At 41.2% G+C, this 19,017-nt stretch overlaps 1 protein-coding gene across 1 annotated transcript; it reads right to left on the bottom strand.

Moving 5' to 3' along the window:
* Positions 1 to 18,800, bottom strand: LOC131258930 (protein slit-like). The gene is made up of 2 exons (XM_058260334.1): positions 18,544 to 18,800; positions 1 to 4 (listed from the first exon to the last, which is right to left on the bottom strand). The coding sequence occupies exons 1-2, from the start codon at positions 18,798 to 18,800 to the stop codon at positions 1 to 3; spliced, it is 261 nt and encodes an 86-aa protein (XP_058116317.1).
* Between the last annotated feature and the right edge of the window lie 217 nt (positions 18,801 to 19,017).

Below are 19,017 nucleotides of genomic sequence, written 5' to 3'. Positions count from 1 at the left end.
TTACCTAGAAAGAGAAAAGAAGACACATTTTTAGAGATTGTTTTCGATATTTCGTAAAATATATTGCTATAAGGTTGAGGAAAAAATCCCATCTATGTTGTTTAGAGGGTCTAACGAAAAACCTATGCATATTGTTTAGAGGGATTAATTGTAACAGGAAGGTAATCTTATTTTTACATAGTGTGTTTTTTTAAAGATTTGATTTAGAAAAACTTTTTCTTTTCTGTATTGGAATTCCTAAGACGTATCACTTAAAGTCTACGCAAAACACAAGAATATTTAGTACATGTTGATAACCATGTCTGCCTATCTCCGAAGTAAGACTATTAAAGTGACGCACCCACAGTCTCGAAACCTCTCCATTATCGTTTCGGAAGCGATCCGGAAATTGAATTTCACACACAAGACTTTACAACATACCAGTATTGCTTGGGAACTTTCTCATTTTTCAACCAATCCTATTCATAAGGACACATGCCACAGGAAGTACCAAACACGCAAACGCTCCATCGTAGTCTGGTTGTTATGGTACGCTATGGAGTTGCATACTCAATGAATATATTACGAGGGAAAATTGATTTATCTAATTTTAAAATGATTTCTTAACCTAATTGAGGGGATCGACAGGCTTAAGAGAGCTATCTACAGAGTCTTTCAACAAGAGCGAGTGATTAATATGATTATGTCTTCATCGGTCAGCATCTGGAACAGCGTTTTAACAGCGTGTTTCTGGTCGACAGCGTTTAAACATTTCTCCGAGAAACAGGAGTTTTTATTGTATTATAGTATTACAAGTTTTCTTGAAATCATGTAATAATTTTAAAAATTAAAAATATTTAAGTTTGAAATGCTGAAAAAATTATTTATGTTAAGTTTCAGTCCATTAGTAGTTGTTGTTCCTGCACCAAATATATGCCTATATCCAACATCCAGAAGAAAAAAACACCACTAGAAGTGTTTCCAGCATCAAAACCCGGTGCGGCGAGTGTTATTTATGGTTAATGGGCCTATTAATCTTCAGCTTCAGCTATGTGAGCAAAGGCACCCAAAACGCAGTGCCTTGCGCAAGCGGCTGAAACCAACATGTACCACGTGCGTTGATTGGATCGCTGAACACGAAGGAAAATAATAATCATTATTGGTAATCATTGCTTTACGTTGCCTCCCGCCCGCCTGTATGCAGTTGTGCAGTTTATCTTTTGCTTTTCTTGCGGGCTGCAAATAGTCTTTTGATCGCTGAATCGCTTGCGGTTTACCGACGCAGTAAGACGTCCACTTGGAGGAGGTTATGTATGTCCTAGTGCACACTGTTTCTTTCGCAGACAAAGTCATTGCAGGCGGAATATTTCTGCGTTTTCTTCCATCACACCATGCTCTTCACAGCGAGAGGTATCGCTTAAAGTTGGCGCACTCAAAAGTCAATTGTTTCAAGTGCGCTTCGGATGGTGCTTGTAAAGCTAGCTGTGAAAACAATACCAATGCATCACCATCTGACACCGTATCAACGAGTTTAAACTGGTTGGATTCTTAGATGACTCTCACAATCAAGTCATATATTTTCAATTCAATCAAACTGATATGCAAACTCCGAACTTGAACAGGACAACAGTGTAGTTGAACAGAACAACATTGATGAATGACGTTTCTCGAATGCTTGAGGATCATTCCAATTTCCCTTTCAAGCTGTCACTTAAGACTCTTTGACTATTTTTGATTATTTCCTTCAAATTAGCACATTTCTAGAATTGTTTATTGCTGCAAAATGTCAAATGTTTTGTTTTTACTAATTTGCATGCCTACTATTTGTGGGTAAAGCTATCGCACATATCAGATGACGCATGTTACTGAAGTAAAAAACCGATATCTCTTCTTCATCGATAGATTCCGTTCCATATACATTCTCTACGATTCAGAGGCATGCAAGCGTAAAACGTTATATACTGCCTAGACGAAACAGGCAGCGGTAGTGATTTTATGACCTTTGCAAAATTGAGTCCAAAAGCTATAAAAATTAATCATCGACGTGTGTTTCTTCTCCATAAATCTCCCTGACTGAAGGCACATATATTCATCATCCTCTTCTTCACTACGTTTCTTTGGTTCTTCGTTATTGGAAGAACAGGATAATATGTCAAAGCTAGGTATGCACAGATCCTATCGAAGCAAAACGAATAAAATCTTCCATTGACTGGCCGGGTACAACCGCAGCTCATCGGAATGTTCAATCTGCGTTTACGACTTGCTAAATATATCGATCAATATGCTCACAGTTTCTCCTGAAGCAGCTTATGGGCTGCTTAATATTCATCGCACTAATATACCCCTCTGCAACCATGCTGGGAGTTTGGTTACGTTTTAGCTCACACTTCAACGCTGTTGGAATCCGATTTATGATTATTTTCATTTTCATTCCGTTTCTCCGACCATGAACAGCATCACGGCGGATCATTTTTACGACCAAGATAATGACGAACGGAGGATTTTCCATACGGATTTTGCGTTGCGGATTCAGTTTTATCATCGATCGAAGATTGCGGAATGACGGACAGGTCGGGGTTGGCTGATGCTTGGAAAACGGAACTGTAATCTCTTGGTAACGGAAGAGATTGTGCGATAAAGCAAGTTTTATCTAATGCAAATAAAGTGAAATGAAGTGCTTGAAAGCTTGGAGAATGGAGGACGGCTAATAAATGATGTGCCCTTTCAACCTCAAACACATATACCAAAAGCCACTAATGTATGATCAAAAACAAGTTTTGAACAAACAGGATTATTTTAAGGCCGGTTAGGGGCAAAACTACCGCCATTTTAGTCACAAATAGAGCGAAGAAAAGTAATAAAAAGTCGTTTGTAACACCATACCACTGGCTCATCGTGGCACACAGAAAAAGCTTAAATAGATGGAGGAAAAAGTAGGAAACTTCCCCGTGTGTTTCCACTTCGCTAGAAATTAACGTCAACGAGTTTTGCAAAAGAAAAAAAAACCAGCAGTCGCAAGAAACAGGAACAGAGTCGACAGAGATACATCCACTGAAGCGAACGGCGAACAACGAACTTTGAGACTAGCGAACAAATTAAACAAAGCCGAAGCTCACCCTTGCCGTCAGAAGAACTTTAAACTTCCTCAGAGGAAGATGAGAAGCATAGCAACACAAACAAGCACATAAATGCAAAGGCTCCACTTTGCACTTTCTGAGACTAACCGTTGGTCTAGCGCTTCCGAAGATGAATGAGATCGAAAAGCAAGAAATGAAAGTAATGAGTTTTCTACGCTATACAGCCAACATAGTTTCCATTCCAGCTTTCTACCGGGAGGAGTCGGAAGGAGGTGAAAACTCGCGGTCAGCAAGTTGTCGTGAGCATGGCTGACGCGTTGCAATTTTCCGCGGCACAAGCTGCCATTTCGATGGTCAAACGTTTGAACAGCACTCGAGCGACGAGTGGCAATGGGGGGGGGGGGGGGGGTTTGCGCCTGCGAGGGGTCGTTCTTGAAGTCATAATTTTCAATCTTAGCCTGTTTTAATGAGATTGAATTTTAATTTGTTTCCTCGGCGTTGGTGCAAAAGCGTGCCGCGGGCGACAATTTCAATCACCATAAGTTACCCGCAGCTGGATAGATGGTGGCAAATGAAAACTCTAGTTGGCTAGCTTATGTTTCAGAAAGCTCCTTTAGTAAAATAATATTCAAAAATCTTAAATCCTAATACTAACATTAAACTAGAAAATGTCAAAAATAAACAAAAAATATAAACAAAATTGGAACATTATTTGTAAAAACTAAAAAGCCGTTCAGCGAAGCTGTTTCCGCTCGCTTATAAAGAGTAACACATCCATACAGACGGTGATGTTTGTTTGGTTTTGTTTATCTTACGAATGAAACTGTTAACGATGCAGCACATAATAAAACGGCATTACAGAAATGAATATGAGAAGATAGTTAAGCTACCCTCCGACCCATCGTTGCTAGGTGGCCGGTTGTCTGTAGATTCACCTGGATGCACACTTCTATCCGATGTCTTTTTTGTGCAGTTCAGAGAGCAACTGTGCAGCTTCTTTGTGCTTCATGAAGCAGAAGTTAAATACGCATATTCCTGCGAAAGCACAGCGACCATTTCACCGGTACATAGTTTCACATGTACGCAAACATGGCCATCTCTGGGATATATATTCATTCATTCCGTCATTCACTCATTCATACAATCACCGAAGGCGCCATCATCCGCAGCCAAACACATGCCCTTGCAGACAGGAGTTCGCTGGTTCGCGTTGATGTTGACACTTGGCACGAAGTTGGGGCAAAACATGCTGCTCCCGGTGCCAGGCTCTGTCGCTGGCAAACAAATTCGTCCCGTATTCTACCGCACGAACCTTCAAACCCCCAAAGAACACGACAGATGCATGCAGTTGTACGCTCCTCGTCCACCAGATCAACACTATCTCTCGTTCGGAGCAGCATGCAAATGCACATGGAATAAAAGCACCGTTCGGAAGAGGGCTTGGCCTTGGCCGCCGTGAAGAAACTAACCGTTGCAGCCAACCACCATTTGCCAGTGCGGTCGTTTGAACGGTTGTTTGCTGACATGCTGGCAGCTTTCGGCGTGGTTTCGTTGAAGGGAATACCAACCATTCCTCCCTGCCATCCCGGGGCCTCTACCCTTGGATGCGGCTAGTCTTGGCAAGCAGAGCCAGCTGTTTGCTTGCGATTACGATTGCAGAGACCAGAAGACAATACAAATGCATTGCCGCGAGCAACGACAACGCTCCGGTGGAACGGTGAATCGTTTGTCAGCTCAAGCTGGTTATCTACTGGCGCACGCTTCCCGACACATTTGTACATGTCTTGGCGGAGTTGAAAAGCATACATTTTCTAAGGTGCTTGAATCACTTGGAAAGGATTTTTCGAAAAAAGCCTTCAAGTGTAATTAGAGTGGCTTCTATGCCATCAAAAGGGTTTGTTGATGTCGTATTTCACCAGTTATCTCAAATGGTACCAAGTGTCTGAAACCGTAACGCTCTCAATGAAAAGGTTCACTAATCATTCGTTAAATATATTATCCGTAGAAGTAACATAAACAAAGTTACTAGATTTCAGAAACCAAAGTGATGCATTTCCCTAAACGCGTAAAAGAGAGTAATACTTAAAAAATACTTGTTTGTTTGCCATTTTCTACTCCAACTTTGACCAATAGTATCATGATTTGAATATGCTGAGAAGGATGAGTTATTTAATTCAGTCACTGACTATATTCTACCCATTTCTTTATTCCACTTGACATAGTGAAATCAGAAAGAAAATATTTTAAATTATTCTGTGCTCTTAAAACCATGCATAAGGTAGATGCAAAAAGCGATTTCGCTCGTTACCGTTTTTTCACTGTTACCGTTTTTTAGTGCAACTTTGTCTTTTAAACTGCCGCTGTTTATGTAAGTAAGCTAGACTAGCTGTCTGAAAAAAAACATTTACGACCAGCCGTGGCAAAAAATGAAAGAGTCAACTTACTTATCCTTGCTTTTACACTCTATTTGCAACGAACTGTATCGTTTAGGGTATGTCTTGCGTAGTGATTCCAACGTACAAAAGATAGCTCAAGGTGGTAGGACCATGTAGATGCTAGTAAAAAAAATAAATTTTTTGCTCCGAAGAAGAAAATCATACACATGAGAACGCTTTGCAAAGGTACCGCTTGCTCCTTTTAGAAACAGCAGCGAAGAGCTGTGAAATTGCAACAAAAGAAATGGCCAACAATAATCGTTTGTGAGAAGAAAAAACGAACTGGAATCTTGCGTATAAGTTAAATGAAAGTATAAATTATCAAATTATACCACGAACTTAAAGGTAGCTCATATACTTAACATCATTATAGCTTAGCTCATTCTTAAATTGTCACAATTTTTCAATATATATTTTCCAAGTGCATTGCAAGTATTTAACATATTTAAACAAAAAAACGTTTTAAAGAATTGCATGTGTAAAAAAAACTATTGATTGGAAACACACTTAGTGCCATTAATCTGTTGTGCAACGAATGCGTTTGCTTCAATTTATCACATCCAATCGCAGAAAACTAATAACCAGCTCTTATCCATGTGCTACAGAAATTGCAGCTCGGTGCAAATGGAACACCAAGTTTTTAAATACATTCTCTTCCATTCGCCGGATAGTTGTTCCATATATCAACCAGCGACACAACCTTATCTCGCATTCATTCAATCACTTTTGAGATCTGCACAGCATTAGGCAAATTCGAATGGCTTTTAAAAACGGTTTTCCAGTCCAGGTTAGCTGACGCAATCGAACAACTTTCAACCAAAGCATGTTACGTTCATTTCGAATGCAAATAGTTGACACAAAAAAATAACGCTTATCAATTGATAGGTTCAGACATTATCCACTACGATTTGCATTTCGATTTATCAGCAATGAGTGTAGCCTTAATTGATTTTTTTCTGACATGTTACCAAGAAAGTCCTTCTCTTAAAAAAAATTATAAATTACATGAAAAAAAATTTGCTGCAAACATGGAAGATTAGAATTAGATTTCATTTCATACAAAAAGTTGGTGAAAAAAGCAGTTGACTCCTTTAAGAAACATGATAACTGTTATGCGAAATATCTATTAACATAATTTTCTAGTCAGTCTAGGCTTCCTGCTAGATGTCCGCATTCAGTGACAGGTTTTCTCCTGGACAATAGTAAGAAATACATGCCAACCGGCCGGAATGATGAAAAATTTACTTTCTAGCTTTTCTTACCAGCTTCATGCTTTCAAAGGTTACGAACGATGGCTATTTGAACAAACAAACTCAGGATGAAAGCAGCAGCACCGCTTAATGCAAGCGAACAAAAATCAACACGGAGCGACGGTTGCACCGTTGAAAGGTGGTGAAATTAGCTGCAGAATTTAATTGTCCATAAAACGAGCATTTTATGAGCCACATCGTTTCCTGGCCACATCAAAGCAGCACGCAGAAAATGAAACTGAACGGTAAATATACTGGTACTGACTTGGGCCAGCAGCACACAAAGGAAAAGGTCCTGAAAAGAAGAGGAGTTGAGGGGGACGGTTAGCAAACAACAGCTTCATCTCATTTCCCAGGCGCCAACGCAACCATCGACCTCCACCGTTTCCAACCATTCTCGCGTACTTAATGGGTCGATGATTAACAACATGCTTTTCTTCAAACTGGCCAAACGTGGCAACTAATCGGTTTCGGCTGGCGCTAACTCGATTGGGTGACGCCCAAGTGACCAGCGGTAGTTCATTTTAATTTTTATTATAATAAATGATTATGTGTTGCAGATGCTTCGACCACACGCCTCAAGGCAGGATTGGATTTTAGCGAGATATGTGTAAAACAAAACCTTCATCTTCATGATTTTCATAGCTGACAAAGGGAAAACAATAACAAAGAAATTTATAAAATTATATTATGATTTTTAAAAAAAAATTTTAAACATTATATTTGAAATAGAAAACTCACAATACATCAGTTTACCGCACACCGTAGCTACTAAATCAACAACATACCATTTAATGTTTAATATGGTAGCATTGCTGGGTATAATTGTAAGTACTCCAGGATTAAGCCATACGCCGACAAATTATAATCAATAAACAAACGGAGCAAAACATTTGGAAAGTGGAAGGATCCAAAAGGACGGTATTTCCATGACCGCGCATTAATGAGCGACAAAAAGCCCCATGTCGGTGCGGGTCGAAAGTTAGCCAGTCTCCAAACATTGGAGTGGTTTACCCTCCTAACCGGTTACGACCAGTCTGCCGTCTCTTAAAAGGATCCACACTTCACCGCGTAATAGGAGTACTTCGGCGGTGAGGTTGCAGTTTATGGAGTGACGACGATATTACCAACGATACCTCTTCAGAACCCTCTGTTTGCTGCCCAATACATGGACATGGTCTGGCATCGGATGCTGAAGCATGTTGAACATACCGGTACAGGACAGAAGGACAAGCGTGTAGTTTGATAGTGATTCCTGCCTGAAGCGTAAAGCGATTCAACAGACAAACTCGAGTGTGAGCGAGTGGGAAAGCTTGGTTGGAATTGCTTAATTACTTTATTAGCATACGAATATCCCCCTTAATTCGCTCCAACGAGGTGCGGGTAGAGGATAAGGAGAAAAATCACCGAAGGGAAACAACCAGTCACCCAACGAGGAACGCGAATAGTCCGCCAAAACGTAAAATAAAACCGCCCGAGAGCGGAGGACCGATGGAAAACCTGGCGAATATTATTAACTCGAACGCACGGTAATTAGCGATTAAGATTATAGTCGGCAGCAGGTTTTATTACAGCCATAATGCAAATGAAGAGCTTAAAATCAATTGCACGCGAATGTGTGAAGGAGGAGAAACTAGGCAATTTTCCCGGACTGTGCATGGTAATGAGAGCTAAAAGGGTGAACAGGTGAAATAACGGCGAAACCATTTAGTATAGCGGGAGCTGTTCGACGCTGTTGAACCATTCCGAGCAAGAGATTATTTCTTTGAATAATATTCGCATTGCTACATCAATTGCATTAGTATTTAGAAGAATTGCTAAGTACCAACCACACTACTTTCACAAGTTTCTAAATAACTTCATCGATAGTTAAAAATTTCTACAACAATTTTTGTTGATTAAAGATCATCGGTAAACGGACAGCGTCTGACTAAATTTAGGACTTAACCCAGTTTAACAAGGATCGCGATAAGGAATGCACTTTAATGAAGCATTTCTTTTTTCTATCATTAGGTTGAATAGTTAATGTTAAATCAGGTACAAGCTTCTGTTTCAGTTAGGATTTTTTGTCGTTCATTTTATTTGCTGCAAATCAAGTAAGCGACACGTCCCAGTAACTTCCGAAAATGTGTTCCAAAGCTTTTGTTACCCAGGACTAACGAATAAGCGAGCCAATTTCTTTCCCTGTCACGACAAGGTTCAAACATCAAAAACCAATTGATCGTTCTAGCCGGTAGCAAACTGGTGCCCAAACAAACGGAAATCAATTCCGTTTGATCCTACAAACGATCTGAGCTGATCAAAGGCTTTGGCTTTTCGTTGCCGGCAATATTTGTGTCAAACGCCACTCAATCATGCATCAGGTAGGCACACAACGGGCACGAAATTCATGAGAAGTGGCCTGCACGGGGCGATCCGATGATTGCAGCAAAGAACTCCGGACGGGAGAGCTTTTTGTGTCTGAAAGTTGCTCCTAGCAGTGATTGATCATTCCGAAATCGCGAAAAGTTCAAATGATTACAAGCGCCAACAAGGAGTTTTCCAGTGGAAGTGGAGCATACATGTGGCATATACTTCAATGGAAAAATCAACATGTCGATCCTTTCATAAAGCATTGGAGACTGTTACAGTCGCAAATAAACGTTCAAACCATTTAAAATAAATTGGATTATTTCAGACAAACAAATCTATAAATTACTTTATAGATGGGAGAAAGGATGAATGCATTTTTCAAATAGCAACTCATCACCGATATTATATCCACTTGGGTACCTTAAACAAGAGAAAACTCAGACTAAAACCCATTGAAACTTCTCAATCAACCTGATTTTTATCAATTAATGTCCAATCGATCGGTTGGCAAGTTTCAACTCTAAAAAAAGCTTTTAAAGCTTTATAACACCATTCCACCATCTGCTAGTGAAGTGTGAATAGTTTCACCTGCTTTTTGTTGCGGTACCTGCTGTAAGACCAATGTTTTCTATACTAACAGTTTTCCGACACTTTTCCAACCTTTCCACCAGCTTAAACAAGCAAATTCATCCCTATATACCACCGTTTGCCGGTCGTTATTTTAACTTGCTGACATGTGACCAATTCATTCTTTTGTTATCGTCCTGCCATTGTATGTGTGTGTATCTGTATGTGTGTGCCATCAGCACGTCAGTGTGTCTGTAGGTGACATGTGGTCACCGCAGAATCTGCATTCCCTCACCCTTCCCAATTTATTTCAATCGCGGGAGTCAGAACCTCCGGTCAGAATTTCGGAAAATGGACTTCCACATGACTGAACCGACGGAATTCGCGTGGAATTTCCCCCCGGAACGACTCACGTTTTCATCAACGCGTTTCGGTACCGTTTCGGTTGGGGAAAAGCGTATTTCACGCCAGACCGCTTGATGAAAATCTAAAGGTTCGTGAATATTTGATTTTAATTGAAATGGAAACATCCCTAATCGGAATTCGAGGCTTCGGAGGCAGATCAGGTGGCTTCATGAGTCGATAGGAAAATCACAGCACGCACAATTTATAGAACAGGACAAATTTGGAAAGACAGGGGATAAGAATTAATGGAAAAGCAAACGCAGAGATAATGGAAAGTTGCAACATGACTTTTGGTACGGATAGAAATCAATCAACGGAGAGAATTTAAAGCATTTCGGGGTTAGTGAACTGCTGTTCAACAATGATCGCTGAGGAATGTGTCCTATCGCACATATTTTTTGAAAAGCAATGGTGATTACAAACTACACATCTGAAGTAAATAAAGTTATAGTGGTTCAAACAATTCGCACTAGATTAATTAAGGTAGAAAGAATGATGCTTCCAACAATAAAATACTAGAATTGATATGCAAAGGATGAATTCTGGTACGTGTGAAGGTACTAGGCGAAAATCTAAAGGCAGACCTTTGGCATCGACCACACAACAGTAGAACGTGATTGCATTTCTTTCGCTCATTTGCCAACGAACTATCCGCCATTGCAAGCGACAAAACGAACCAGTCGAGACTCATTGAGATGCTAATTGGATGTATCAGATTGTTAATTAAAATCCCTTCGATCGATAGTGTCTATGGTTTGCCGCAGCCAGCGCTGGAGAAAGCCTTGCGAACATTTTCAACTATCATCATCACGTTGAGTTAGAAGTCCTCTGGAACTCATGCCTTGAACGTTGTCTCCGTGAAGGATTGTGGACGTATTCAAAACTCACTCAGTAGTACTACAAATCTCGCCGAGGTCAAGCACATGGTTCAAATGCGTGATTTCGTGATTCTAGAGCATTTAACGGGAAACGGCGATGACCGACGCTGCCTGCGAGATGGGAGCGTCCGTCTGGCGACGGCTTCCGATGCATTTTCGCACCATGTTTCCACGAGCAGGGTCTGGTCGGACCTTTCGCCAGCTTCCCGACAAAACCGAGGCCGAGTTTCGCAAACGATGAAAGTTAATCATTCGCCTGCACAAGCCTCAATGCCAAGGGAGAAATCAGTGGGGACGGGGTCTCAACATGTTTCATCGTCGGCGATACAACGTGCACCATGTTCAGTGTGCTGGACACATCAATCGTCAGTCACGTCCAGCTTCACAAAGACCATATAAAAAATCTTAGGAAAAAGCTTGACCGACCATGACGTGACTAGGAAAAATCGAAAGAACCCTGATGGACCTTTTACTCCTTTTCCTTCAACTAGCCACTCTGGTTGATGGATGGTTTAACCTGGATAGGAAAGCAAAAGGCTACAGAGAACACGATTGGTGTAAGAGGTTTTAAACATTTAGCACTCACATGGGATGAGGTTAGAAGTTTCAGCACGGACAAAAAGTTGAAGCGGAACAACACGACGGAAACTCCTTTTCCCTGTATGCTGATACACTGTGCACTAATTGCACTCGCAACCGCGAACCCAACATCAAAAACTACTTCATTCATCAAGGTAACGCGCACGAATCAACTCACGGTTTTACAAACCACGCACCTAACGAATGAGCGTTTGGTTTTTCTTCACTTCTCCAACACTTGTGCCTATAATGTCCCAAGGCGCAAAAATGAGCATTTTCATTACCGTCTCCACTCGTCGATGACATCGTCGATAAGCCAGCTGACGGAAACGTTCGTGACGGGCTATGAATAATTAAAGGAACCACTATAAAGCATCAAGCAAACTCAAACATGCAACTCGACTCAAGCTCAAACTGAGTGCGGCAAATGAAAGTTCATAGTTCATAACGACTTCTACTACTTCGTTTTGTTGCAATCAAATCGGGCTCCTATGTTCAACATGCATTTCAACCCGTAAGGTATATTTAAACAGTTTGAAATGTGAAGATGATTAAAACCCACCTTTCTCTGGCTCTCTAAATGTGAATGAGGAAGAAATTGCACCTCGGGCATTTCTTGTTTACGTATCCACTCTGGTCTGTTTAATTACTTCTTATTTAAACTTTTCCGACACCACTTCACCCAGCATAAGAGCTCACATGGGAGATGAATTGACCATCGTTACCACGAACCGAGTTTATCAGGCCTCTAAGTGTCAAACGAGAACCGGGCAAAAACGTTTCGGACTAACCAAATGAAACGCTGGGGTTTTTCCAACTCCGAGCCGGAAAAAAGGATTCTCTAGACGACATAGAATCCTTATTTACTGTCTTTCATTGGACACTCAAGTTGGTACAACTGCGTCGAGGACACAGAAGAATTACTTCACACCCCGGTTGCTCTGGTTGATTTGCAGAGTGCTTGTTTGTCCACTTTAAAGTGTTCTAATCTCTGCTTACTATCGGATGACACACACGCAATGCTGCACGCGTTGAATGGGCCTGCCTTATGTCTGCTCGAGGTGCATCAGTTTAAAGATTGGCTGCCTGCAATGGACATCTACAGCTGGTTTCGGTTAAAAGGATGCAAGGCTTAGGGATGAAAAAAACCCACCTGGGATAAAGTTCTGAGGCCATGAATTAGCAAACATAATACCGCAGAGCTCGGTCGGGCAACACTTACTACCGCTTTATCGGGCAGGTCGCTACCATCGTCTCTGGCTGGTGTCATTCGTCTGCGTGTCACAGTGCTTGGCACCTTGGGAAGAGACATTGCAGACCATGGCAGATGATGAGCCCATCGTTGCAAAACTGGGGAGACTGGTGGCTTCCTTCAGCCTCTCCTCTTGTTCTTACACCAGATATGGCTTTGCATTAGGTCCGACTGGGTGCAAAACACTGCAAACGATTCCTATCTGTTCGGTTCTGTCACATATACATAGGGATACTAGAGCCAGACGACTACCCTCCGGCAAGGACACACACTCCGTTGGATACCACTCTGACCGAGGAGTCTCCGGTATAAATTGAATTCCGAAAGAGTTATCGTCCAGAAGGGCCATCGAGACAAGAATCTACGCCCTGAGTACCCCGGAGTATGTCCTCCCCCCATTCACTCGGCTCCTCCAATCCCTCGTTTTATCGCTCGACACCAAAACCGCAGCATTGCAATCTTCTGCCCAAATGCCGGATGTTGACGCACAGTATCAGTGCACGAGGGTTACGGAGCGGTTTGTTTCGTTACTTTGGTATTGGTTTCAGCTCCCGTTCTCGAAACCATTAAAAATGGTCGGGTATATTTACCACCTACTACTTCTTCTTTCCGTCTCTCTGTATAGTCAACCTGGGGAGTGTGTGGAGGAGTCCTCTTTAGACACTCACACAGGAATACAACTCGACCCTTTCTAATCCAACCAGCTGGATCCTTTTGGACGGAATGATCCTCACTGAAACCGGCCAGGTTTGACGATGCTGCTGCATTTAAAGAACCGTAAAAATAATAACAATAACACAGACGGTTATGATGGTCAAGATAATGACGATGATGATGATGATGATTATGATGATAATCGAGAATGATGGTATTTGCGAAGGGATTTTCCGGAACATTTTCCTAACGTATGCCCAACCCCGAACTCGACCCGAAGGCTGATGGATGAAAATGCATATTTTCAAAAAGGAAAAACTGTTTTCCTTTGTATTTTCCAAATGAACAATGGAAAATCTTTTTGAAAAAAGGCAGTTTACAGCATGTGAAGAAGTGAATAAACTTGAAACATGAACAGAGACAATATTAGCTCTGTTTTACTAATTATTGAACAGCATTGCTTCAAATACTCTTTTGATTACTCAAAAATAAACTGATATGACAGATCAATAAGATGTTCAATATACCGTGGTACAAAAATGGCACATTAAACTGAATGTAGCTGAATACATTTTCCATTGGTAAACCTACGATTTTGCAGATGGTACTAATTATATGGGATTAAAAAACTAATTGAACATCAACAACATGTGCAACAACAATGCCCGAAAACCGTGTTTAAAATTGCCAAATGATGCATTATGTCCGGCAACGTGTAACTCGAAACGAAAAATGTTCCACATTTACTAAATAACATACATTTTGCAGGTTCAAAAGAGCCGAACTGAAGACCTCACAACGAATGGGAAGTATAAAAACGTAAAAGGCTCAATGAAGGGCCGAAAATGATGAAACGAAAAACGGCACACATCAGTATGCGTAATTATGTCATTAGCATATTATTATGAAGTTTGTTTCTGGGTGGGCGATGGGAGTTTGCGGTGAAGAAAGCAAGACAAAATGTTGCAAGAGTAGATGATGATGGAAAAGATGACATCCTACATGATGTTGCCTGTTTCAGTCGAACATAAAAGAGAGATGTTGTTTATATGTTGCTGTCTTTGCCAGTGCAAGATTTAACTGCTCTGTTCGAAAGATCTGCTGGATTGATCTTGAACGCGACATAAAAGTTACTTGGTGGAAAGCATAAATAATGGCACAAAAATCGGTGAAAATAGTTATCATAGGTTTGTCAAAGTCAATGAACATGTCAACCCGGGAGGTAAATAGTTTACCACCCCCTCGAACAATATCCGTTCCGTTTGACGTTGTCTTTCCGGCCACACGGAGGAATCGGTTTCTGATTTTCCACCGGGTGGTTCGCGTGTCTAGCACGGAGGGTTGAGTGCTTTCGTGTTATTTTATGCTTATTGCAGCTCAATCACCATCAAAGCCTCGTGCTCGACCTTCTTCATCGTCAGACTCACGCCCACCGGAGCATAAAGAAGCCAGCGACCACCCAACGGGACCCGCAGGGAAGCGAAAAGTAAAATGTGACACCCGGTACCACCCCGAACGGAAAGACAGCGTTTTTATGTCAGGGTATGGAAAGTTGAAACATATGACTTAGCTCAAGAAACGTGACAAACACCTTCAATCGATGGAGCCAATAAAATTCACCATTATTCATCTCCTGTTTATGAATGGCCATTATATTGCGTGTCATCCTGATGCCCCATCTTCGATTTTTCTAATTGAGTGATGATTTCAGGTATGGTTTCAGGGCTTACGAAAATAGATAGTCCAATACATATTACCAACCAACCACTTTTCTGTCACAGAGTCTGGATATTTCTTCTTGATGAACTTATTTTAGAAGCATGTCTGGATTGATTTGGTTCAATTTGCATAAAAAATCCAGATTCAGGTGAAGACAACAACGTGTCTGAGAGTTAGAAAGCTTCAACCTTGTTGTTTTTCCCAGCGACAATCTAATCAGCGTGCGAAAAAGTGAAAGACGGAAAAGAAAAACTGAATCGTCGGGCGATGGTTGCGTCACGCAACCATGAAATCTTTATTCTTTAGACACGCCCGAAACTGTCAGTACTCAATATGAGGTTCTTGTTAGCGCAGCAAGACATTTTTTTGATTGAATTATTCTCAAAAGTCATCGTTTGGTGATCACGTTCAAAATTATTTGATAGAATCAAGGAAAAAGCTACACTGTTCAACGGTTTGTCGAATGGGTATCGCTCTTTTGTTGTGGTCGTCATGTTGATAACATGATAAGCATTATTTTTGCAATGACCAACAAAAAAGAGGGAGCAGAAAGATATTATTTCCATATCGATTTAGCAACGAATGAAAAGCCATAAACATCAAAATCATCCTTTGGGGTGGTCTTCGTCTTGATTGTATGTGTGGCAGGAGAGAACCCCCGAGGTATGACACTGTTTATGGTACGGTCGTAAAAGTGCAACTGCGACTAGAGAGGTGGAAAACAAGAAATATGCAGACGAAACATGCTCAGGCACCTTGGAAAAGTTTTAATTTTATACATTTTTATTGCATTCATAAGCGGATACATTCCATTCCGTTTATTGCTACGTATTTTTGGGGTATAATAAAACAAAACTTTTTGGTTTCGAGCCAGTAAACTTACGACGGCTTGCAATCACAACCAACTCATCAACGATTTTCATGTGGTCAATTTGGTTTTACGATTGTACGTTTCTTGAAGCGAAAGCCCTTTCACCTCCACCTCGGGATGACGAAACAACAAATGTACTGTTATGGTCATGCAAACATGTTGGCCCACGAATTTGTTGTGATCTCATCGGAATCATTTTTGTTTCATTTTGTCCAACCAAACAACATCTTTGGCTGAAGAAGAGAACGGACAGCTTGGCAAAGCACACCAATGCCTACGGATAATCATCCCTAATCAAGGTAGATGATCCCTTCCGCAAAAAGGAATAAAAAATCAATAAAAACGTCGTTTCCATAAAACGGTAATCCGTGCTAAAGATTCATAATCAACCCACATGCCCGTGAGCTATCTGCGTCAACATGGCCGACAGTTTAAGAGAAGACACAAAAAAGATGTTTATATGATGCCGAAGAAATTCTTTATCAACAGCAGAATGGAAGAATGTCATTTGCTGCGGAAGCTGTGTCTCAAAAGAAGGAAACCGCTAACTGGCAACATAAGAGGCTAGAAAAACATATATCTCAAACGAAGGTCAGTTGGGTAGAAGCTCCCGCTGCCTCATCATAGTCTTCAATCCTATTTCCCGCAATCAATGAACATAAGCAAGAAGAAAGCCAACGCACCGGGAGGCCCACGAAGATTCAACGAAGAACTACAAACCTTTCTCCCCCGTCGGGTCGGGATTCTTCATAACCCTCAGCACCAGGGACCCTTCGGTCGATCAGGTGAAGAAAACACTGGTCAGAAATTAGCTCCCCTATCGGTAAGGTTTAATGAACTTGTTTTAGATCAACAACAGACGTAGCACAGAATGGAAAACCTTTGCTTATCAAAGGAAACCAGAGGGAATATTTTCGAAACGGTACTCATTAAGAATCGGTTGATGTGGATACTAATTTTAGAAGATTTACGATCATCGAAGCCGCCCGGCCGCTTAATATCACATCACGACATTGGATCTGGTGGCGTGTTGAGATACAGCAATGCGAGATTCTCCTACAACGTGCGCTACAGGTCAGTTCACCAGCACAAGAAGAGGAGCATTTGCCTCGAAGATTGTGCCCAGACCTTTGGCTATTGAGACCAAACACCTGGGTCGTGAATACTTTCTCTTCAAGGGAGGAAAATCATGCACGGAATAAATTTTCTTCTCCAAGATGGGCCACCAAGTGCAACTGCGTTTTGCAACAGAATGCAGCAGAAAAGATCGTTGGATTTATTATTAAAAGCAAACGTAAGTGAGATATTTATTTTCGCGTATGTCAATCCACCTACGAGTCTTGATTCGTAAACAGTTAATCCGCCTCTACAGAGAAATGATGCAATTTCAACGTTACTACAACGATTTGCGTCAGATGGATGCACTTCGTTTCGCCAAGAGGAGAATATAATTTATGTGACATGATCAACTTTAAGTCTCGCTTAAAAGATATCTTATGAAGAATAAGTATTCATATCAAAATAGATGATAATATACACTTTTTGAATATATTTTCAGCAGTAGAACTATCAAATTTAAAAGAACTATCTAAGCCTTGCGACGTGAGGATATACTTCCCTAGACATCCCTAATCTGTTCAGTAACACACAGCATCGATACCCTCTCAGCAACACTTCGTTCGATTGATCAACCCAAGTGATGAAAAACAGAATCCACTCAACGGATCGTACAACACACCTAACAACCCTACCCTCCAAAGTGGAGCCTGAGCTGTACGTATTTGACTTCGGTCGTGCCAGTCGACAATCGGCCGAAATCTGCGTAGGAGTGTACAGACCGGTTTGCGGTGGTATGTTTTACATTTTAATTCGAGTTTTATTTATCCCCAACCAAACACCGCACTCATGCAGCGAAAGAACCGTTCGATTTTGTGGTTGCACTGAAATGTCCACTACACTGCAATCACCCTGATCTCCTCCCTGCAGCCTAGGGATTATTACACGAAAGTGCAACAGTATGCCGCTTACAGTGGATTGACTTATTTATTTATGGATCGACTGGGAATGAGACAAACATAATAAAACTTCACACGTCGGGATCGAAAATGCTGCACTGTCGAGCGTAATATTGCCGACAGAAATTGTACAATCATCGTGCGACACGCGTGGTATGTAACGAAGAGGAAGAGAAATAAAGCCATTTGGCGTAGATGTGGTGGATAATTGAGAAATTTAAATGCTGTTCAATAGTCGTACTTTTTCATGCCAGTCATGCAATAACAAATGAAAAATGGCCAGAAGAGGATATTAATGTGTGGGTAAATAAGAACGAATGTCATTGAATCGGGTATAAAAACAGCCTTTGTCCTTCACAACATTAAATATACTTGAGATCAATAGTTATTAATATAAACTGAATAGTTATTAAATTTAAATACTTAAAATTTTTTGATTTTCATAATGCAAAATATAGTAATTTGAAATGTATGTAGCCAATTAGAAGGGAATATACTTCAAATACTTACAGTCTATCAGTTTCCGGTGGTATCTTCTGGGGCACCTGGGTCAATCCGCGATGCGAACAGTCCACCGTCGTACCAGTGCAGGAACAAAGCCGTGGGCATCGATTTTCAGCTCCAAAATATCCACCTCCTCGTGCTCCGCCACCTCCACCACTGTACGGCTCTTCCGACGAAGGAGATACCAGAGCCAGCACAACGGTCACGGTGAGCAGTATCAACATTTTAAACTGCGGTCCGGACCAGATCTCCCGCATGGCCATTATGAAGAACGAAACTCTACTGGTGCTGCTGCTGCTGCTGCTGGCACTACCTTCTGCCAATGTCGGTTTCGTGAGGGTTTCCTTCATGCGGCGCTCCTGCCCCTTTTCATAATTTTCTGCAATTCCAGCGATCACATTCACCTTCACTTTTCCAATCCTACTGCACTTATTTAATTGAAAATGCTGCTCTACAAGAGCACTCACACACACTCGCGTT

This window comes from Anopheles coustani, chromosome 3 (genome assembly GCF_943734705.1).
Source record: "Anopheles coustani chromosome 3, idAnoCousDA_361_x.2, whole genome shotgun sequence".
Lineage (NCBI taxonomy): Eukaryota > Metazoa > Arthropoda > Insecta > Diptera > Culicidae > Anopheles > Anopheles coustani.
Note: the sequence above shows the minus strand (reverse complement) of the source record. Positions and strands in the feature narration are given on the sequence as shown.

What these genes read in the sequence shown, in the direction of transcription:
- LOC131258930 (XM_058260334.1), bottom strand. Translation starts at nt 18,800, where the DNA reads ATGGCCATGCGGGAGATCTGGTCCGGACCGCAGTTTAAAATGTTGATA.